At 44.6% G+C, this 23,078-nt stretch overlaps 1 protein-coding gene across 2 annotated transcripts; it reads right to left on the bottom strand.

Moving 5' to 3' along the window:
• Nucleotides 1–57: 57 nt before the first annotated feature.
• On the bottom strand, nucleotides 58–23,069 carry eprs1 (glutamyl-prolyl-tRNA synthetase 1). Of its 2 annotated transcripts, XM_035628263.2 has the most exons (35): nucleotides 22,905–23,069; nucleotides 21,377–21,461; nucleotides 21,148–21,247; nucleotides 20,915–21,071; nucleotides 20,650–20,786; nucleotides 20,305–20,399; nucleotides 20,066–20,192; nucleotides 19,729–19,921; nucleotides 19,441–19,612; nucleotides 19,071–19,304; nucleotides 18,902–18,986; nucleotides 18,088–18,147; nucleotides 15,158–15,268; nucleotides 14,652–14,788; nucleotides 14,322–14,529; nucleotides 14,105–14,217; nucleotides 13,866–13,983; nucleotides 13,495–13,686; nucleotides 13,212–13,379; nucleotides 12,706–12,921; nucleotides 11,665–11,937; nucleotides 11,322–11,552; nucleotides 10,957–11,240; nucleotides 8,467–8,518; nucleotides 8,168–8,377; nucleotides 7,906–7,978; nucleotides 7,641–7,720; nucleotides 7,430–7,531; nucleotides 7,159–7,314; nucleotides 6,791–6,988; nucleotides 6,402–6,575; nucleotides 2,015–2,175; nucleotides 1,416–1,494; nucleotides 1,257–1,321; nucleotides 58–1,126 (listed from the first exon to the last, which is right to left on the bottom strand). In XM_035628263.2, exons 1-35 carry the CDS (start codon nucleotides 22,945–22,947, stop codon nucleotides 976–978), a joined length of 5,040 nt encoding a protein of 1,679 aa, XP_035484156.2. In that variant the 5' UTR covers nucleotides 22,948–23,069; the 3' UTR covers nucleotides 58–975. The 2 variants fall into 2 exon arrangements, with proteins under 2 accessions (XP_035484156.2, XP_047187497.1); XM_047331541.1 differs by lacking the exon at nucleotides 12,706–12,921 and having other exon boundaries at nucleotides 22,905–23,068.
• Between the last annotated feature and the right edge of the window lie 9 nt (nucleotides 23,070–23,078).

The following is a 23,078-nucleotide window of genomic DNA, read 5'->3' as shown; positions in this document are numbered from 1 at the left end:
TAGGGATTCTATAAAAGTGTACACGTCATTGACCAGCACCAAAAAGCCACACAGGAATTTGGTGTGGAAATTAGTTTATTGTTATAGACAAGTTGTTTCACAGGAGAGGTGACAGAAGGCTACATGACTGGCTGTTGTCCACACAGAGTTCCTCACAGCTGTACATCAATTGGCTCTGGCGGATCACAAACTGGTCAAACCAACAGGAGGGTGCCTGACAAGAGCCGTGAGAATAATTTCCCACCTACAAGCCTGAATACCTGCAGAGTTCCTGAGAAAGTTGAGCTGCGAGAGATGGGACCGACAGTCGATACTCCTCCCCAGATAGATGAGATGTTTCTCAGGAATTAAATTTTTTTCCTTTGGTAATTGGTTTTAGGGTTTTCCAGATTTTAAAAAAGGCCTAAACCCACTCAATAAATCAATGTTGACAAAAATATGATCTAAAAAGAATGCGAAATATGAACTATTGAGCAGGGAGTTTAAAAAACCCATTATATAACAATATATAGACAAGAAAGAGTTTACAATTTCACTGTTCATATTTAGAAGGACTGCAACAGATTACATGATGACAAAGTCGCAAGACAGGAAAGATTTATTACGCGACCAGTTTCTGTTGGTAACTTCCATTGTTGTACGAGCCACTTCTGGACGGTGACTGTTCTTCTTACATGATCCCTAGAGAGGAGCAGCGAAAACTGCGCTCCAGTCCTTCTCTCTCATAATGGAATCTACAAGTAAACATTATCTTTCACCTCCGGCTCCTTTCAGATGCATTGTAACAGTGTTGTCATATGTTAAACAAAAACAGCGGGAAAAAAAGGCCCACAATTTAGTCAACCGCATACCCCTTATTAGCCTGGACACTCACAGAAGATGAAAAAAAAAAGAAAGAAAAAGAAACTTGAGAGGGTGGGAAAGCCCTTTTTCAACGACAATGTTCACCCCTTTTTAAAGACTGGAGCCGCCCGTTTAGTAGCTGCGTCCGAACATGGTGTAGTACTTGGCAGGCTGCTTGCAGTTGACGCACGCCTGACCTGGCTGCAACGTCTTCAGGGGAGAGAAGGGGATACAGAGGCTCTTAGCGCCCATGGATGGAGCTCCAGGCTCCAGGTCCTGGTCCCTGGTGACAACGAGAGCACAAAAATCTTTTAAAGGCCCAAAATTATTATAATCACAACAATTATAATGTCACGTCATATTTTCCCCCCAGGCACTGACTCATGTCACACAGTTGAGACGTTAAGACATACTTGGTAGTGGTTTTCTTGATGCAGTCCTCGCAATCTATGTCTCCGCAGAATGGGATCTGGACGATCTATCGAGACAATACAAACGGCAACGTCATCAATTTACTCTGGTTAGGACAGATGTTGAAATGTATAGCGCACAGTGTGGGTTATTTTACTCACCTTGCCCTGGTCCAACTCTTTCTGGAACTGTTCCATTGTTTCTGCGGCCACCATGTGAGTCTTCAGGTCATTTGAAGCTCTAACAAACACAAACACAGAAATTTCAATCAATTTTCTTGTATGTTTACGTACACCTTGTAAGCGTCTCTTCATTCTGTCTTGTGTTTTCTTAATTTGCTGCCAAGTCTTTCAGTCTATGTATAGCTACCAACAGCTTTAATTACAGTTACATGTACTGGTGATCACAGCTGTCCTAGAGCAACAAAAAGGCAGCTGAAGATGTAAACTTGTGTTTTATTACAAGAAGTTTCAGTTTCCTGGTTTCAGGGTCTGAATGAGAAATCTGCAGTGTTAAAAGCCCCTGAATTTTTCACTTTAATTCTTTCAGTGGGAGTAAGAGAATGTTTAGACAGGTTTCTTAGCAAATATTTTTGGACTGCGATATAAGTTACACCCTTTCAATTATTCTTCTTCGACAAGCCGTGCCTCACCACAGTCAACTGCCCTTGACAGGCTGATCTATAGCACTTAATAACCCAAGTACGGTATCAGGTTGGTATAACTAACGTCTGACCCTGGCGCGCAGTGCTGTATCTTACTTTTTGTACATGCTGCTCTGGATGTCCTCCAACATGGCGGGCAGCTTCGTCTCCACCTCTGCCTCTGGAATTGTCACCTTTGCACCAGAGTCTCTCCTCACCGCGACGCACTGACGCTGCTGCATGTCTTTGGGGCCCACCTCCAGACGAATAGGGACTCCCTGGACGACAAACACCGGAGACGTACGCAGAAGTGAGAGAGATTCAGTGATGGATGAGTATCACCTGGTGCCAGCATTACGGAAAACGCGAGAGGGAGAAAAAACAAGGACCGGTTGTGTGACGTCGCTCGCTAACGTTAACTGCTGCTGGTCACCACCAGCAACAGAGGTGACGGTAGAAGTTTGGACCAGCAGAGCTCAGGTGAAGCTTCAACAGTGGGATTTTTATCAGGGAGGTCTGTGAGCTGAGGTCACCGCAAACACAACAACAGTGGACGTGGACTCGTGTGGATCTGCAAATGGGGAAATGAATTATTCTAACGGGCTTAATTCCCCTGTGGCTCCAATTCATGTTGAGCTGAGCTGAGCAGAGGGAGAAGCAACACACCTCACTTTTTGTCACGCCGCCGCAAGTCCGACACTCGTCTCCGTTCGCACCGGGACAGAGAGGAAACAACAACTTCCCCCCTTTGAAGGAGACAGTCATTTCCTACAAAAAGGCCGACGCTGTTTCCTCACGTCGAGCATTTTGGACACTGAACAACATGTAGCCGCTACTATGCCTGCTGTGACCTGCGATGACAGCGAGCTGCTCAGAAAGGCAAATAAAGAGATTTCCGACCTTAAAGAAGACATCCGTCGGCTCTCGGACGAGCCCCAGACGAAGGACTCCCTGCTGAGCAGTTTCTCGACCCGTCTCCCAGTCCTGACCAGCTTCGTAGTGGCCGAGCACTCCAAAAAGCAGCCGAACTCAACCCTCCAAGAAACTGTCGCATGGGACCCCTCCGCCTGCCATCCCCCTAACCCAATATTAATTTATTTTGGCCGCAGTCTTCTTCTTCTCCGCCCACCATGGCAGCTCCCAGATCGATCACCCTCACCAGCTCCCCCCTGTGGCCTCATATGTCACCACCCCGTCCTCCAAACAAACGCTCTGGCTGCCTATTTACATACCACTTCTCATCGTCGAACTGCATCCCTTCACTATGGTCAAACCGTATTGTGTCATCACATCAACACAGCCATTCACAGCATGCCAATTTGCTCAACCTCTGTCCCCTTCCCCAGTTCCCCCAACAAATCCCAAAACAACGTCATCTGAAAATAGCCCTGCTCAACACTCGATCGCTAAGTAATAAAACTCTCATCCTGAATGAATTCGTCACTGACAACAAACTGGACTTCCTCTGCATCACCGAAACCTGGCACAAACCCCTGGACTACTTCTCACTCAACCAGATCGCACCAACATGAATCACCCACACAGACAAACCAAGCACTGAGGGACGGGGGGGGGGGGCCTTGCCACTGTTCACAGAAAGGACATTAAAATAACCACCATCTCCATCCCAGCCGCTCTGTCTTTTGAACATCTCACCTTCAAACTCTCTGGTCCCAGTCCTCTCGTCACTTCCATTATCTTAGGCCCCCCAAGCCAAAGCCCACTTTTCTCTCAGATTTTCCGCATTTTCTGACCCAGCTCTGTGCTATATCACCCTCTGTCCTCATCCTTGGAGATTTTAACTTACACATCGGCAACATTAACTGCAAATCTGCCACTGAATTTCTGGAAGTGTTAAACTGCTTCAACTTCTCACAACATGTTAACTTCCCCACCCACACTCATGGTCATATCCTCAATCTGGTGTGCTCCACTGGTCTCACAGTAAATCATCTCTCCAGCATCAACCTCCATATCTCAGACCATCTCGCAATCATCACGGACATCAACATCCCCATTCCTATCCCAAAAGACAAGTGCAAAATCTCATTTAGAAACCTCAAATCCATAAATTCATCTGCTCTCTCAGCTTTTCTATCCAATTCAATATCTGCCTCCCCCCTCAGTGTCTGATGATACAACCCACCTTGTGGACTACCACCACAACACTCTGTCCTCCTGTCTCGACCTGCAGGCTCCAATCATTACTAAAACTGTCTCCTTCACACACTCAGCCCCCTGGTACACTCCTGAACTTCACCGAATGAAGTCCCGCAAACGTCAGCTGGAAAGACTCTACAATAAAACCGGTTTAACAGTTCACCTCCATGCATATACAGACTACCTTCACCGATACAAAAACGCCCTAAACACTGCCCGGTCCTACTACCAATCCCAGCTCATACACTCCGGCTCCAACAAAACCAAGACTCTCTTCTCTACAATAAACAAACTTCTTAACCCCCGACAACATTTCTACAACCTTCACAGTGGAAAAATGCAACTCTTTTCTCTCATTTTTTCCAATCCAAAATCAACACCATTTACAACAACTTGACAAACCTCCCCTGCTCCTTCAACCACCACACCTAGCTCACCCCTCCCGCCTCTCAGTCACTCTCTCATCTCTCTCTACTGTCCCCTGTGGAGTGTTCACATTTCACCACAGGTATGAACAGCTCCACCTGCAGCCTTGATCCCATCCCATCAGCTTTCATTAAGACCTGTCTACCATCCATCGCCCCGCTCATCACTACAATCATCAATTCCTCTCTCATTTCCGGATCAGTCCCCACAACACTCAAGCTTGCATCAGTCACCCCAACCTCAAGAAACCTGGTCTAAACCCAGACCCATATCCAACCTCCCCTTCCTATCAAAAATCCTGGAACGTGTTGTCGCTGCCCAAATTAAAACCCACCTCTCCTCCAATTACGTGTTTGAATCATTTCAATCTGGATTCCGCCCATAACACAGCACTGAAACAGCCCTCCTCAAAGTCACCAATGACCTCCTCCTCTCCTCTGACTCTGGCCACCTCACCATTCTTATCATGCTTGACCTCACTGCAGCTTTCGACACCATCAACCACTCCATCATCCTGTCCCGACCGGAAACCTACTGCATCATCAGTGGCACCACACTCTCCTGGCTCCGTTCCTATCTCACCAACAGACAACAGTTCATACACATCAACAACTGCACCTCCTCCATTGCTCCTCTGTCATAAGGCGTCCCCCAAGGTTCAGTGCTTGGTCCTCTCCTTTTCATCCTTTACATCCTGCCACTCAGAAATATCATACGCAAACTTGGTCTTCACTTCCACTGCTACACCGATAATGTCCAGATCTACATCTCTACCAAATCCATCACCACAGCTATATCATCCACCCTGACCAACTGCCTGACAGATATTCAAACCTGGATGCAAACCACTTCCTCAAACTCAACTACAATAAATCTGACTTGATGCTCATCGGCCCGAAATCCCTCACAAAGAACACCCATAACTTCGGTCTCACTGTCAACAACTCCACCCTGTCTCCATCCCCACACATCCGTAACCTGGGAGTCATCTTCGACAGCAACCTCACTTTTGAAAAACTCATCAACCAAATAACCAGAGCTGCCTTCTTTCACCTCAAAAGCATTGCCCGTCTCCGCCCATCACTCACCTTCTCTGCTGCCGAAACTTTGATTCACGCCTTCATCACTTCCAGAATTTACTACTGCAACAGCATCCTCTATGGATCACCTGCAAAAGCCTTAAATAAACTCCAATACATCCAAAACTCTGCTGCCCGTCTCCTCACCCACACCCGTTCCCGTGATCACATCACTCCCGTCCTTCAGAACCTCCACTGGCTCCCTGTTTCCCAACGCATCCAGTTTATAGTCCTCCTCCTCACCCACAAAGCCCTCCATAACCAGGCTCCTTCCTACCTCACAGACCTGCTCCACCGCCACAATCCCCCCCGTAACCTCCGCTCCTCTGACGCAAACCTTCTCTCCCCACCACTCAGGACCAAGCACCGTACCTGGGGTGACAGAGCTTTTACCATTGCAGCCCCCTCCCTCTGGAACACCCTACCCATACACAACCGTGACTGTACTGACCTGGACACATTCAAAACACTAATCAAAACACACCTCTTCAGATCAGCTTTCCACATACAATAGTCTTACATTTCTCACCTGATAATTACTGGTTTTATTGTTTTTAATTGCTTTTAATATGCTTGTTTTATGTGTTGTTTTAATGCTTATCTGTTTTTAATGTGATGTATGTTACTGTAAAGTGTCTTTGAGTATCTATGAAAAGCGTTATAAATAAAATGTATTATTATTATTATTATAAAGTCGCTGCCCTAAGTGTTTATTGTGCAAACAATTGTTCCTTTTACAGTAGGTCTGCATGTTAAGCTTTTTGTAAACTATGTTAAATATCTCATACCTCAAGTCAAACTATTAATCCTGCCACTTTCATTCTCGTGTAATTAATCACCTTGAGCTCCCAGTGGTTGAACTTCCATCCTGGAGAGTAGTTATCTCGGAGGTCAGACTTCACCCTGATGCCAGCAGCCAGCAGCCTGCTCAGGTATTTTGAGCACAGGGCCAACAGCGCCTCCTTCTCCTCCTCTGGCAGGGAGGCCGTGATTCCACATGGGATTATGACAATCTGGGAAAGAATGGACAAGTTTTAGGTGCATAGGGTAGCATTCTCTGTATGTATCAGTGTTTTTTTATAGATTAGAGATTTACTGCTCTTATTATATAAGAATAAGATGAAAAAAGTACATTTCTTGTACAAAATGAGTAAAAGAAAAAAAAAAGGAAAAGACTATTCACTGCATTTCCATGTCTGTGTGTGAGAATGTGTGTGAGAGACCCTACCTGCACGCAGGCGACCCTGGGAGGCAGTACGAGTCCCATGTTGTCTCCATGGACCATGGTGAGGACACCGATGGTCCTGGTTGTGATCCCCCAGGAGTTCTGGAAAGCCAGCTGCTTCTCGCCGGGCCTCTTTGGGTCCTCAAACATGATCTCAAACATCCTGGAGAAGTTCTGGCCAAGATGGTGGGACGTAGCACCCTGAGTAAGCGCAAGGAAATGACAATGGTGAGAGGACTTCTAGTCTTTTTTTTTTTGCATGTGGATTACAAGGTGAAGCAAAAGAGATTTACAAATTAAACTTTTTACTCTGTGGGCCAGAGTGTAACTAGATGAGAGGAATGAGTGAATGAATCAATTCGCAAGTGTACTTGAATGGCTCGGCCACTGGCAGAGATGAAGGCCTCCACGGTGGTGGTGTAATCTCCTCCTGCAAACTTCTCCTTCTCCGTCTTCCTCCCCTTCACCACAGGGATCGCCATCAGCTCTTCGTACACCCTGGCGTACAGATCCAGGATCTGAAGCACCTAGTCACACACACAAGAAAAAAGAACAACTTCCTTTAGTGCTGTGAAAGTACCATATGTTAGTTCACTATGACATTTCTATCACTGCCTCCCCGGGTACGAGGGGGTCTGTTACCTCCTCAGCTGCCTCCTCTTGGGTGGCAAATGCTGAATGTCCCTCCTGCCACAGGAACTCTCTTGTCCTCAGGAAGGGCTGGGGGTGTTTGAACTCCCATCTCTAAAGGGAGGACGAGCAGACAAGAGGAGAGACAAAACTTCAGTATTGTGACCACTATTGCAAATACCCGTAATTAGATTAGTAGATGTGATTGTAAGGGGACACTGACCACGACGTTACACCACTGGTTGAGTTTGATTGGCAGGTCTCTGTGGGACTGGACCCATTTAGCGTAAGCCGGGTACATCGCTGAGGTGAAGAAAGACATTGCGGAGGTTCATACCGGACATGACAGAGCAGCAAGACCACAGCTTTGTTACATATAACGTAAATATTTTGCATCACATTAAGATGCAGCACATGTTCAGTGTGTGTGCATCACATAGGTGTGTACAGTTCTGACTAAATGTCCACTGAAGATCTGTGGTTCACACCTGTCTCACTGGTGGGTCGGACAGCAATGGGCTCTGCCAGCTCTGTTTTTCCTGACCGGGTTACCCAGGCAACCTGACAAAGAAGGGGGAAAAAAATACCATTAACCGTATTAACATTTTGCAGTCATACTGTATTGTTGTGCTACATTATTACATTGTTTCAGAAAAATGGTAAAGCATCCTTTCTTTCTTTCCCTAGTGGTGCAATTACTGTTTTCCCCCCATTATATTATTATAATGTTCTAAGAAGGGTCCCGTTTACCTCTGGGGCAAAGTCTTCGATGTGGGACTTTTCCTTCTCGAGGGCGGCCTGAGAAACGAACATGGGGAAGTAGCAGTTCTCCACACCCAGCTTCTTAATTTCCCGGTCAAAGAACTCTTTGATCGCCTCCCAGATGGAGTAGGACCAGGGCCGCAGCACGTAGCAGCCGCTGACATCATAGTACTCGATCATCTCTGCTTTGGTGATGACCTGGAGGGGAACAGCAACGTTACATCAGATGATTATGATTATGACCATTATCATCTTGAGGTAGAAAATGGGACCTGTGTTTAACTCACCTGAGAGTACCAATCAGCCAGGTTCTCCTCTTTCTTGGCCTCCAAACCCAACCTGACAAGAGGACAACAACAAAAGTTAGTGTGAAGCAAATGTAAAAACAAAGAAGTAATTTCCAACTACAGTTTATCACTTTCAAGTTGCGCAGTGCACGTTAAGATACTTCTGGGAATGTCATCTCATTTTTATTTATTTTTTAAATTGAGATTTTATTTCAGATTTTTATTTCAAACGTCTGCTTCACAGTATTAGTGTTACTCACACAAGTTGTTTTCTTATCCTAACAATGGAAGTGCATCTGAACAAAGAGATCAGTTTGCTCAATTGAATGCAGAATTGGCCAGACGTGATGACAAAGCCTCCTAACCTTGCCTGTTTAACCAATCTCTTATACAGCTACTGCATAGAGAGGTGCAGGTTCAATAATCATTTTTCCTGAGTGCATTAAAACAATTGACAAACAGCCACTCCCAACCTAACCAGCCATGCACAGCCAGCAAACCAGTTGTCTGCTGTTAACTGACTAAACACTGAGACAGAGCTGCACCAATGTTATAATCCCCCATTTTATCCTGATTTTAATTTGGATCTGAGGAACAAGTTGTTTTTTTTACTTTTTGCATCAAAAAATCTTCCAACTTCAGCATTTTTTTCTCTCCAAAAAGTTTACAGACATGCCGGCAGCCCAGTGACGGTGTTTGAACATGCTCACGCTGATATTGTTTACATGCCAATTAGAAGCAGGTTTAATGTTGAGTGTGTTTAAAATCTTTGTTTAGCTTGCTGACATTGCTAACATTTTCTAATTAGTACTAAGAAGTACTAGTACTACTGCCTGAGACTGATGAGAATGTCCATGGTTCGTAGGTATTTGATAATAAACCAAAGTGAAATGTTGACCTGCTGGTGGCGCTAAACAAGAAGTCAGCTCATCGTTAGGATTCATCCTCTGGACACCATGGACATGCGTATCAAAGATCATAGCAATATATCCAATAACACGCCAGACATTTCACTACAAGCCAAAAATATAAACCTCATTGGGGAATCGCCAAAGTCAATGGCATTCATCTTCTGGAGACCAGGAGTGTTTGAACAAAATGTCACCTTAATGTTGAGATTGTCCCCATAGCTCATGCAGTCATGCACCATGGCTAAAAACATGAACTTGCATTATTCGTAGTGCAGCACTACAATAAAGGTAGCAATCAAATATTGTTCCCAAGGCCCACAGCAGACACTGATCGAGCACACGAAAACCACACCAACCATTTACAACTCACCAAATCTGACTAGAAAAACGCTCTTCACTCATTGATCAGAGCTACAGCGGCGCAGAGTTGTGCTTACAGATGATCCATCTCGAGTATCCGAGTAATAAATCCAAGTGCAGCGGTAAAATACACTTTTACTTCTAATCTGCGCTTATTTAAAACTGGGGCACCACCTTCAATCCACTGTCCACGCAGTACTCAGTAAAATACTAAGTAGCTATCTGGCTCCCAAAAACAAAAAATCTTTCCGGGCAGGCATGTTGTTGAACTAATTATGAAGCCAATTTTCCCCTGGTGCCATTACGCAAAGACACAAAGGCTGTCAATTTTTACCAAGCGACGCAAATTTAAGTCCGTACAAGTTGAAAGTTTCAACTTGAGAAAAAAAGGATTGTGATACTATGCTACCAAAGTAAGCTACCATAGATTCTCCTGACGTCAAAGAGAATTAGAAATGGAGGACAAACTTGCTGTCGCCGTCTGTGAGCACCCAGAGTTTATGGATACAACTTTTTTACTTTATAGACAGAACAAAGAAGGACAGGGGCCTTAGAGAGTCTTTGAAACGGAAATATTACCAGGCAATTTCTGAAAATATCCATCTGTTACTCAATTACAACTGTCGCTTATACTTGACTAGGGCCCAAATTAGCACTAGAGTTAGCTGCCCTCCCCAGCAAGATATCACGCCCCCGGTTACTCCAAAAACTGTCCAGCCAAAATTCCACAGAATGCAAAAATTGTCTTTGTGTTCAGTCTGAACTCACCCTTAGAATACTGTTCAGTTCAAATACTTTTTATTGGCTCAGACATTCTGACACTGCAGGTCAATTGCAGTCAAATAATTTGCTGAAATAACTGTCTATATATCGCTGCTTATCATTCAGGGCCTTGTGCAGCACATGGGATGGGACAGAGAAATCACCACCAGTCTGCACAGTGAGGGTGACCACAGTGAAAGTGTGAACAGGGTTAGAAATCTAAATGTGAGGTTACATGTGCACTTACAGAGACTGAAAGAAAGTTTAAAAGTAGAACAGGTGATTTCAGATGCAAAAAGTAAAATAACACCGTTCCTCAATATTTTTTTTACAACAATGATCTTTGTATTTCACGTAAGGATGATTAGCATTTTCCACATATCTTGAAGTTTAGCTCTAATGAATGTCTGGGTCTACTTCTTGACCCCTCTCCTTTCACTTCTTCCCAGTCTCTCACCGTGTTTGTTTCTTGGACCCTTGCCCTTCTCCTCCTGCTCCTCCTGCTCCTCCTGCTCCTCCTGAGGATTCTTTGCCCTGACCGGCCTTGTCTCCTTTGCCCTTCTTGCCTCCTCCGGCAGCTCCTCCTCCCTGTTTCTCAGACTTGTTCTCCTTCTCCTTGCGGTTTTTGTCCTCTCCCCCAGTAGCTCCAGAGGCAGCCACTGGTTTGTAGTCCTCTCCAGTAAGTGTCTTGTATTTGTTCTTCAGGTCCAGTAGACTCTTCACAGCTCCATCTACCTGATCCTGAAATAAAAGGACAGCCGTTATTTATTCCTCTCGACAAGAAGCTGTTGTTCCCATTCCAACCTGTGATTAGTTCCTTACCTTGGGGGCCTTCTCAGACTTTAACTTCCTCACCAGCTCCCCCTGTTGGGCCACCTGTGAGAACAGCTCCTGGACCTGTGGAGAAGAACTGGACTGGGTTGAGGAGGAGCTGGTCTGGGTTTGGGCAGGGCTCGCTGGGACTTGTAGTCCTGGTTTGTAATCCTGTCCGGTCTGCTGCTTGTACTCTGCCTTCAGAGCCAACAGCTGCTTCACAGCTGCATCTACCTGATCCTGGTGAATGGTCAGCATGAGGAGAAGCATTTATTAAAGTCAGCAGCAAACAAAATCAGGACTTTTCAACACTATACAAAGTCTCAAAGAAGGGGTAACACTGGTGTCCCACCTTGGGGGCTTTTTCACCCTTCAGTTTCTTGACCACTTCTCCCTGTTCAGCAACCTTCTCATAGAACCCGGTGGCAGCAGGGGCGGAGCTGGGGCTGTTCTGGACTGGGGCAGGGGCGGTAGATTTCTGGACTGGTGCAGGGGCGGTAGATTTCTGGACTGGGGCAGGGGCTTTCTGAACTGGGGCAGCACCAGGCTTGTAATCCTGGCCTGTGAGCTGTTTGTACTCTGCCTTCACGGCGAGCAGCTGCTTCACCGCTGCATCAACCTGGTCCTGGAGAGACAGGAAGGATACAGTCACTCAGTTTATTGAAGTCTTTATAATCCTGAAACGGTCAAACACTGTTGCAGAAGCACATGTGGACAATTCATATTCGGGAAAAAAGTTTAATGTTCCAATAAAATGTGATTTTCAAAATCTTGATACTGATAGTAAAACATATCAAGTTTGTATAACCATGTTAATTTCCATCATTATCAGCCAGTCTTAATATTTCATCATCGGTGCTGTATTAGTCAATTGGCCTGACTGTTAATACCACACATCAGTTATTGTTTCCAGCCACATATTGTTAGTATTTATGGGGGTGAGTTTTTATTCACCTGTTAAAAAAGTTTAAGTTCACCTACTGTACTTTAGACACCTATTCCAACACTTCTCATTCAGTTGCATTGCAAAAATATATATAACAGTTTTCCACAATTCAAAATTAATTGTGGAAAACTGAATATAAAAGTAGAGAGAAGCAACAAATCATTGAAAAAAACAACAACCCTCAATTAATTCATTCTCAAATGGTTGCACTTTAATTTTATGTGGATTAAATATTCAATTAATATATATTATATATATAATATGTTCTCAGACAAACAAGAAATGTGTAGTCGATATTTAAGTGTAATTTTTAAAATGGAGTTTATGTGGGCAATGAGCTACAAGTTATTAATGACAACTGATTGTATTCGCAACATCACACTGATATTCACAAATTAATCTGGGCTTCAACAAGCACATTTTTCTACTGTCTGCTATGTTGGATACCTTGGGGGCTTTCTCAGACTTCAGTTTTCTCACGACCTCCCCCTGTTGTGCGACGCGCTCAAAAAGGCCCGAAGAAGACGAAGAGTTGGTCGCAAGGGAAGGTGTAGGGGCGGCGGCGGTGGGCAGGGCCATCCCTGGTTTGTAATCCTGACCAGTCAGCTTTTTAAACTCCGCCTTTAGAGCGAGCAGCTGCTTCACTGCTACATCAATCTGGTCCTGGTACCATCAACAAACCGGCTTATTGTTGCAGGTAGTTAAAGATAAACTTGACTGGCATGCAAATGGCACGGGGACATGAGAATGAACTCAACAAACGCGTGCAGAGACGAAAAATGACTGGACAAATCACGCGGGTTCGACATCCACGAACGGACAAATGATTTGGCACATGGGGGATGGTTGGGCAAACGGACGTGTACATGAAGAGGGACTGGACATGCAGACGTGGAGACAAACAGGACAAAAGGCTGGGGATGTGATTAGTGAAAGGACAAATGTCCAGTTACCTTAGGTGCCTTCTCTGCCTTCAGTTTCCTGACCAGCTCCCCCTGCTGGGCGACACGGGTGAACGAACAGGAGGCGGAGTCTGTTGAAGATGTGGGTGGGGTTGAAGCGGAGGAGGGAGTGGCCATGCCAGGCTTGTAGTCCATACCTGTCTTCTCCTTAAACTGAGCCTGAGGAGATAGAGAGAGAGTGAGAATAATAAGAAAATAATTTGAATAATTGTTAGTAACAGTATTAACAGTCTTCACTTGCAGGTTCATTTTCTTTTAGTTACAGCTGCTGTACCTTTAGAGAAAGCAGCTGCTTCACTGCCTTGTCCACCTCGTCTTTGGGGGCTTTGGCAGTCTTCAGCAGGCGGACAGATTCACCCTGAGCTACAATGCTGGAGAACAGGTCACCGGCTGAGGCCGAGGCCGAAGCAGGCGCTGGGGCAGGCGCTGGGGCAGAGGTGGAGGCAGCCTTTGTAGAGGTGGCAGGCTAAGACGAGAGGTACAGATGGAGAACAGCAAAAAATTAACAGGTACCAGTTTATGCCAGATATCATAGAGGTTGACTGAAGGTTCGTCTTAGCCTCTTGTGACTGAAGACTGGCAAGATACAGAACATTGGTATATCATAAAAACATTTGAAAGGGGTTTTTCTACGAAAGCACTCACTGCGTTGCTGGAGGCCTGGCTCTTTCCTTTGTCCTTGGATCCAGCAGTCGGCATCTCCTTGGTGTGTCCATCAGGAATGTATAGCAGGACACAGGGGCTCTCCTTGCAGCTGTTGGGACTACAGACATTCACCGCAGTGAGACACGGACAGTAGGGGCAATCAAAACAGTTAAGATTGCAAAAAACTGTGAAAGCACTGAGTAGATTCGATTGTGTATTTCATGATCACGTCACTTCACCTGACTGGCTCATAGGGCTGGTCGCAGATGTAAAAGCCTCGTCTCTGTAGCTGGATGATGTCGCCTTTCTTCAGGTTCTTCAGACAGGGATCTCCAAGCATCTTCTCCTCCAACTGACAGAAAGAGTCAGTCAAGAATAAAATATTATACATTACCAAAGAAAATCTATTGTATGCAGAGGACATGTCAGTCCGAGAGAGCACACTGCAGGACTGACCTTGCTGTTTTTATTTATGTATTCTTTGAAGTCGTCATCTTTGGTGAGGACAGCTTTGGAGATCAGAGGCTGGTAGTTGATGCAGATGGTTTGCAGGAGCGGGGCGCTGTTCGTTTCGGCCAGCCACGTGATCTTTGTTGTCTTCTTGTAGTCCTTGTTGTCCAGGTTCAGGCGAGCCTCCATGGACACGACCTTACCGTCAGCCTCTCTGAGTGGTAAGAAGTGGTGAAAACAAGTGTGTGAGATACACAAAAGTATATAATTACTTTAAATGGCCCCACGTGACTCTTAACAACTAAATGGTTGAGCTAAGCTAAAAAGTTCACATACTTGTTGATCTTGGTGATGATGAGGTTGCCCCAGTTGATGAAGGTGACCACCTCGCCCTCGGAGAAAGTCTCAGCATCTGCACCTTCAATCAGAACTCGGGGTCCATACCAAACGTCCTTCATGCCCACCTCTGTGTTCTGGACGGGCACAGAAATGAAAGTAGGGGTTTCTTTTCATAAATTGAGTGAGTCAAAGTTTAGGAAAAGTTTAGGAAAAAAACTTTGGTTCTTTGTTTCCGGTGATTATACATGTATGCTGATTGCTAATTTTAGTACACTTGATAATCATAATCAACACACAAAGACTCGAAACTTGCTTAATCAGATGCATCACTATGAAATGTGTCCACTAGTTTTCATTAGTGTAAACTGATTATAGATTTGAATAGTAAATCGTAATAATTCAATAAAACATTACAAAAGCATGGAGCACACTTTAAGAACAGCAACTCTAATTTCACTAAGCATTGAAAGTAAAACAAAAAGAAGAAGCGAAAGATTGCTAACCTTTGGGTGTTTGGCCACTTCCTTCATCTCCTCCGTAGCCTCTGGGACGGAAACAGGAACCACATAAGAGGTGGAGAGAGCCGTGTATCTGGGAGCTACCGGATCGATAACCTAACCACACGAAGACACGGAAAAAGACACAAGACGGGTCAGTAAGAGAAGATGGGTGCTCTTTAACATCTCCACATAGAAAAATGCTGAGTGATGAAAGGACCAAGCGGAAAATGATGCAGCTTCATTCAAAACAGAAAAATACCCTGAATGACAAACGAAAGGAGTCAGACTCACAACAAGAAAAGACGAGTGGGGATAGAAAAGCTGATTTCATGAGTGAATCGTGTCTGCGTGCAGGTCGGGGAAACAAGGCTTTATTCAGCTGCTTACTCAGCCTCCACCCTCTTTCACCAGCCAGTGTGAGAGTGGAGCCTGAATGACTCGCAGAACAGATCAGATAATCATCATCCCCGCTGGGGCGTTAACTGTTGTTTATATAAATCGATAAGATCACAAAGAAAAGTTGGTGGATGCTCCCAAAGCATCGTCTGAACGCATCAGATTCAAAATATCTGTCCTTTACGTCAGTTATTATATAAGGTGACAGCTGGTACAGAAAATAACAGAAATCAAGACAGGGTTGAAACAATCCCTGAATTTGACAGTGACCTCTGACCTCCTCGTTAAAGCGTGCATGAGATGATAGTGATTTAGAACATAAAGCACTTCTGAAATCTCACATGAATGTTAAATTAAGTAAAACATCTCTCAGCTGCTCCTTCTCAAAAAGCTGCAATGGAGGGAAGGGAAGCGATGGAGAGGAAGACATGAGGTGTGTGGGGGGTGTCACTGGGAAAGAACGTCCTGGGACTGTTTGTTTAGCGATGTAAAGCTGCATTTGGAAAATCCCTTTTATAGAGATCTAATCATTGTGCTCCCTGGTTATAAAATCACAGAAGGGCTTCAGGGTCCAGATACCGGAAACATGAAGCTACAATGAGATCGTTGTGACAATGTCTTGTTTCTACATGCATTAGTCTTGAAAGGTTTCTGCTATATTTACCAAAGTAAATGCCTTTTAAGTCCCTTTTAAAACCACATTAAGTGTAATTCAGAACCTATTTCACAGTCGCACTGGTCGAAGAATGAGAGAAAACAATCTCTGGCAGTTCTCAGCCGTTTATAACAATAATTCCTACTAACCGAATCAATTGATCAATGGTACATGGACCCATGTGTGGATTATTGGACAGGCCTATAGGCGCAGAGGGGCCCGCAGAGTTCATGGTCCCTCTCAGCCAGAGCCTCTGTACTGGTGTGCAAGTGTGAAACTATGATCCATCCACCAAAAGGTGAGCATTTACATGGGAGCCATCAAATCCTGTAATATGCTTTAAAGAGGTGATGCTTTTCTAGGACGGGTAACTTGACATTATTTGGATATCACATCTTATCTATACTTATAGGATATATACTCCGATCATCTGTTTGGCTTGTAAAATTGTGAAGGCTGGAGGTGGATTTTCAGATAAATCAGCCCATGATGAAAGCAGAGAGGGAGTGGGTGTAAATGAGGAAGACGGGGAGGAGGAGGAGGAGGAGGAGGAAGTGGTGGAGGAGTACCTTCAGACAGCTAATTGGCAGCTTGGAAACAGAAGAGTGAGATGCTGTTCAATGTCAGATATAAGGAGGGAGAAAGAGGATAAAGGTAGAGACACATTTACACAGAATGGACCGTTTACATAGTTCCCCCAAACCACTTCCTACCTTCGTCTGTCTCACTCTACACTTTGATAGGCCTCAGATTTTAATTTTTTGACATATACACTTAATCATTTCAGTCTGTCGTGAGCAAATATAAATCTAAGTTAATGGAGTGTGCTCCCCATGAAGTTTAAAACCTCTAACACACAAAGTTAGATCAGTCAATCAACAACTCACAATTGATCTATCATTAAATCATTATTTTTTTTTTTTTAAGTAAATCATGGGTTTCCAGGCCTGGGTTCATTGAAATGAATTGAAGTAGTGCCTAAATATTGGATTATCCAAAATGACCAAGGTCAAGTTGACATGAACAAACTCTGGGGGCATGAGGCTGTCTGAACAAGACAGGGAGGAGTGGGTCAGTTGAACATGCGTATGAAGCCCTTCGCCAAAACAGAAGCAGCTGTTAGTTTGTAAATCTCAACCTCAGGCCTCAAAAGTTATCATTATCATGATAGTTTGGAATCCATATTAAGCCCCACCATTTTAAAACTCTGGACAAGACAAGGAGTGTAAAATATACTTTTCAAACTGAAGTCTGGATCCGACTCATCAACCTTCTACCTGACTCTGGGGATGAAAGCAGCAGGTGCCAGCGAGGAAAAACCACGCAGGGGGAAGCAACAACAAGAAAAGATAAATCATAAACAACTGTATGGATGGACTGCATGAAATGAAGCAGCTGGTTCGGTTGGTGATGTTTTTCAGTGTCACTGGGGACAATAAGGGAGGGTAATGAGGATCAGGGAAAGAGGAGGCAAATGAAAATTGTTGGGATGGGAACAAATGGTGCAGAAAGAAGCCATGCCAGCAGTGAACCCACAGGCAAATCTCTTAGCCTCCGTCAATCACAGGCTTCAGCCTTTCAGGCCTCGCAGTACATTCATGCACTGCATTTTTTGTTCTGAATCTGATCCATTTGGAGTTTGAGGTTGTAATTGACCCCCAATGTCTCTTCTGGCACAAGTTAACTTCCACTAACATACAAAAAAGGCAAAAATAAACAAAATGGTATGGTTTTGTGTCAACTTTAACACAATACAGTGTGAAGTGATAAAGGGGGGTTGGTGTGTGCCATCTTTATCAGTGGTCTATAGTCAGACAAGTCTAAGTCAAATCAAGTCTGACAATCAGACCTGGGTGCAAGATGACAAAGAGGATACATTTACCTTCTTATTAAAGGCCCAGATCTTGTCCCACTCCATGTTCACCACTGACCTTGACCCTCCCTAGAAAGAGGAGAATAAAAAAATCAACATATTACTTTGAAAAAAAAAAAAGACACAAATTTCACAGAATTCCAATACTGAAATTGTGACTTCCTGTTGTTTTAAAGATTCTACATTTTAATGTGATCAGTGAGTTTACAGAACATGACACATCATTTGTGACATTAAAGAACGTGAACGTGAACATGCTGTCATCAGTCCTAAATAATCCTGTTTATTCTCATCCAGCTAATTCTGACTATTTGGAATCTTAAGAATGGATTTGCATTGATTATAACCCTGGATGAAGTTTTCTTGTGATACATTTTTTATAAAAAGGCAAAATGAGCAGAGAGTTGAAACCACGATCAGTATCTATATGGCTGATAGCTGCTCAAGTATCTCAAAACCTGGACTGGTTATTTTTTTAGTGGACAAATTGTTTTATATATGTTTATACATGGATATGCATTTTTTTCCATAGCATCTGTAAGAAAGAGCCATTTGAATCTGAAAATGGGTCCGCATATGGGGTACTCCTTAAAACATCTGTCATTTTCCACATAAATGTCAATAAGCAGCACTTTAGAAGGTTGAGCTTAAGGATTTCTGGCTTTCTCAATAGTGTCAGACAATAATTAAACTTAATATCCATGCAGGAAGAAGGGGGGGTTAGATTTGTATATCTCATATATTCTTAATCTGTTTATCAAATTGAGCACCCATCATCGTTTCAAAGATCTGCCACTCTCCCAAATCTGGCTGACGCATGTACCTGGGCTGCTATGAACTGTTTCAGACCCTCCACAGTCATTCCTCTCCTCAGGACTCCTCTGACAGTGGGGAAGCGAGGGTCGTCCCTGGAGGATGAGGCGTGCATGAGTTAAAAGAGAACATGGGTAGACAGGGGAAAGAGTCAAACGATGGGAGGAAGGAAGACGCACCATCCGTCGACGTATCCCTGGTCGACGAACCAGGTGAGCTTTCTCTTGGAAAGCACTGTGTTATTGAGGTTGAGTCTGGCATACTCCCAGATGTAGGGTTTCCTGAGGCGCAGGGCATCAATTATCCAGTAGAACTGCTCGTCGCGGTCGTGGTACTCGGTGGTCCTAAGAGCGTGGGTCACACCCTCCAAGCTGTCCACGATGGGACATGCAAAGTCGTATGTTGGGTAGACGCTGCGAGAGAAGACGTGGACAGTTTTCACAATTGAAATCTGAAGAATATTTGAATATTGCAAAAGTAGTTGCAAATACTCTAGATGTTAAAGCACAAACTGTCATCTTTACAAATCATGACTCGTTTTTCAAGTACTTGTAGGAGGTTCCTGTGCGGGGGTGGCTGGCATTCTTGCAGCGGTACAGGGTGGGGTCTCTCAAACAGCCGTTGTTGGACTTCATGTCAATCTTGGCCCTCATGCAGCAGGTCTGACCAGATTCTGTTCCAGCCTTCATCTCAGACCACATTTTCATGTTCTGCTCCACCGCTGCAGGAGAGAAAGAGAGAGAGAGAAGTTGCAGCTTCAGACAGTTCAGATATCTGAATATTGTAGTTTCAGGGTTCACTGTGGTCGGTAATTGTGGCACGTGTCCTTGGGCGTACTGTTATTTCTGCATTTGGACTCGGTGCGCTGCTCCCTCTCCTGCTTCATCTGCTCAGGGGGGGTGTTGTCGATGTAGGCCTTGCCCTCTGAAAGGAGCTGATCAGCAAATTTCATGATGGTGGGGAAATGGTCGCTGGTGTAGGTGAACTGGTCGGGATGAATCTGGAGCATGGAAACATCTTCCAGAATCACCTGAGGAGAAGCAAACGTGTGGAAATAAGAACACAAACTCCATTTTTAGTGTTTTCAGTTTCTTACAGGTGGTTTGGATATAATATAACTAATTAACTGATTGCACACTTTGTTAAATTTGCTCTGAGAAATTGGACGTCTCACCTTCTCAAAGTCCTCCTTCTCCTTCTCAGGGTTGGTGTCATCAAAGCGCATGATGAGCTTGCCTTTGAATGTGATCTGGTAGTGCTGGTTGAGCAGAGCAGCCTTGGCATGGCCAATGTGCAGGTATCTGAAGACAGAAAAACCCTGTTAAGAAAGGGACTTGACACATAATGCCAAGTGCCGGGATCTGACGGTGGTTTATAATCTGCACATCCCCCAAACTCCAGATGAAGCCTCACCCACTGGCCTCTGGAGGGAATCGAACAACCACCTTCCCCATTTCAGCTCCTGGCAAATCCACAAACTTTCCGACATCCTGCTTCTTCTCGCTCGACTGTTGAACGCAGACACAGGCAGTCAGGAATACAAGCAAAGTGCATTTATCCTTTATATTTCAATCTTGAAATTGGAATTTGTTTCAATACAATCACTTCATTTTTCTTCTTGTTTATTCAGTGTAAAGCTCCAGGTCAACCTCAACTGACTTTACATCTGTACGGTTTTGTGTAAATTACCTTAGAGTCCCAAATATTATTTTTCACAAAATGTTGTAAAAATATATTTGTTACAAAATGTACACTTACATTGGATTTGGTCATTGGCGCTTTCTTGTTGGTGTACTTGTTGCCCACCGCAGTGAAGGGAACCTGTGAGCTGAGGAAGGAGAACCAGCGATTGATGTGGGAGAAGGATTTCCCCTGGCTGGGCCATTCCTCGTGACCTGCGGAGAAACGAGCACGACCTGTAGTTCTGCCTTTTACCCGATTACCAGCAGTGAATACATACTGAAACAGACAAAGAGTAAAACAGGAAGAGATCCAAACTGCTTCATCCGGGGAGGGTGCTGACCTTTCAGGGCGGCCCAGACGGAGAGATCCGCTAGGGTGAGAGCATGTCCGACCAGGAAGGTCCGCAGGGAAAGGGCCACATCCAGTTCACGCAGCGCCACAGTCAAACCAGGCTGACCACACAGGCGACGAGCGCTGAACTCCAACCAGTGGTCGACCTGCAGACACAAGAAAATGAGAAGCAAGAACCAGAAACTACTGCAAAATATCATAAATACAAGCAGTCATACACACCTCAGTCTGTTCCATCAGGTTGGCTCCATACAGGCCAAGAGCGGGAGCAACCCGAGCCAGGTAGCGACTGATAGAGTTGGCATCATTGAACTGGATTGCACTGAGGGCGGGACAGAGAACACAGATGAGATGGTAGTGCTAAGTGATTAATTGCACAGTCCCCAACTCCATAATCATACACACAAATTGTAGAGATTGAGCTTTTTGATGTAATAACTGTGTCACGTACTCTGAGACGTGAAGGCGAGTGTCTTTGCCTTCCTCCACAGACACCTGCACGCTGCCCTTCACGTGCTCCGCTGCCAGAAGCGCCCCTGCAGGACGGAGTGCGTGTTAGTGCGAGTCTTCATCACAAGTTAACATGGCTGAGCAGCCTAAACAAAGTCAAAACGTGCTTTAGATTCGCAAAGTCGCTTCGCCTTACAGCCAAAAGGCTTCTTCACTTCAGAACAACAATATTCTAGATGACAACTGGTTGAACCATTCCTATGATCCTATGAGGTTTTGTTTTGCTTTGACCAAGCCGCAAACTTTATCTCAGTCTCCTTTGGAGCTGCAACAGTTAATGGCTTAATCAATTAGTTATCGATTACTAAGTCAATGGCCAACTAATTTAATAATTGATTAATCAGTTTTTATTGAAGAAAAACAAAAGTCTTAATTCTCTGATTTCAGTTCCTTAAATGTAAATGTATTTTCTGGTTTCTTTGCTCCTCTATGACAGTAGACTAAATATATTCTGTGTGTGGAAAAAAGTAAAACATCATCTGCGGATTTGGGAAACACGATCTTAATTTTTATGGACCAAACAACTAATTGATTAATCAAGAAAATAATCCATAGATTAATCGATTATGAAAATTAATCGTTAGTTGCAGCCCTAGTCTCCTCTTATGGCACAACACTCAGCAAGCATGTAGCCAACTTGCCTGACACACGTTAGTACTCTATTGACTTCATATCATTATAGGCAACAGGAATACAGCCACATTGTAGCATTCAGGTTCTTTCTGCAGCTGGGAGTTTTAAAACATTGAGTCGAGGAAAATATTTCGTAACCAAAAAACAAGCTACAGCTATGTGCAAAATGTATGAATTTAATACATAGCAGTGCTAATCAAATGCAACAGAAGTAAGTGTGCAAAAAAAAGAAGAAGAAGAAAGCAAGCACATCCCCACCCAACAGCATTCCACGTTTCAGGAGGCTTGCATCAGCCTGCTGCATTCACAGTGACCGCAGCGCGGCGCTGTTCAGTCACTGTCAAGGCTCCTTCTCACCACGGTCATTGCATTAGCTTATCTCGGTGGAAAGCAATGTCCACACATTTCATTGAACGCGACACAATTAACTCTCACACATTAATAACAAATATGTATATTCAGCAACATGACACGTCGTATGAGAGTAAACCTAAACAGAGTTGCGCTGACCACAGTCAGCCAACGTCAGCGTGAAGCCGCTGTGAAGTCCACGATTTGTCCATAATCATTGTTCCAAGTTCGTGACAGCGGGCCGCTGTTTATGTCTCAAGCCAATGGCGGACGAGTGCTGTGTAAAACAGCTGCTAATGTCGAAAAGGGATTTATTTTGACGAACTGGCCACGCGTTGTTGTTCTGCGAGTGCCACGACGGCACGCTAGCTAGCGTTAGCCCGTTCACCGTACACAGTGTGCAGTTCACTGCCATGAGCCGCCGGCTAGCCCACTGGCACTGGGTGCACACGGCTGTCTGCGGGGATCGCAGGCTGCGCACTCACCAAGGGGCGGATCGCTCGTGTTGATCATGAGGTTAAGCGCCATACTGTGAAATCCCTCTTCCACAGCGGTGGTGAATCCTTTAGACCGTTTGAGAGACTCGACTCTGCAGACAGACAGACGGACGACTACTCTCCACAACAGTCCACGGCCAGAAGAGACAGGAACATGCTTCT

The sequence above is a fragment of the Scophthalmus maximus genome, chromosome 4 (assembly GCF_022379125.1).
Source record: "Scophthalmus maximus strain ysfricsl-2021 chromosome 4, ASM2237912v1, whole genome shotgun sequence".
NCBI classification, from domain to species: Eukaryota; Metazoa; Chordata; class Actinopteri; order Pleuronectiformes; family Scophthalmidae; genus Scophthalmus; species Scophthalmus maximus.
Note: the sequence above shows the minus strand (reverse complement) of the source record. Positions and strands in the feature narration are given on the sequence as shown.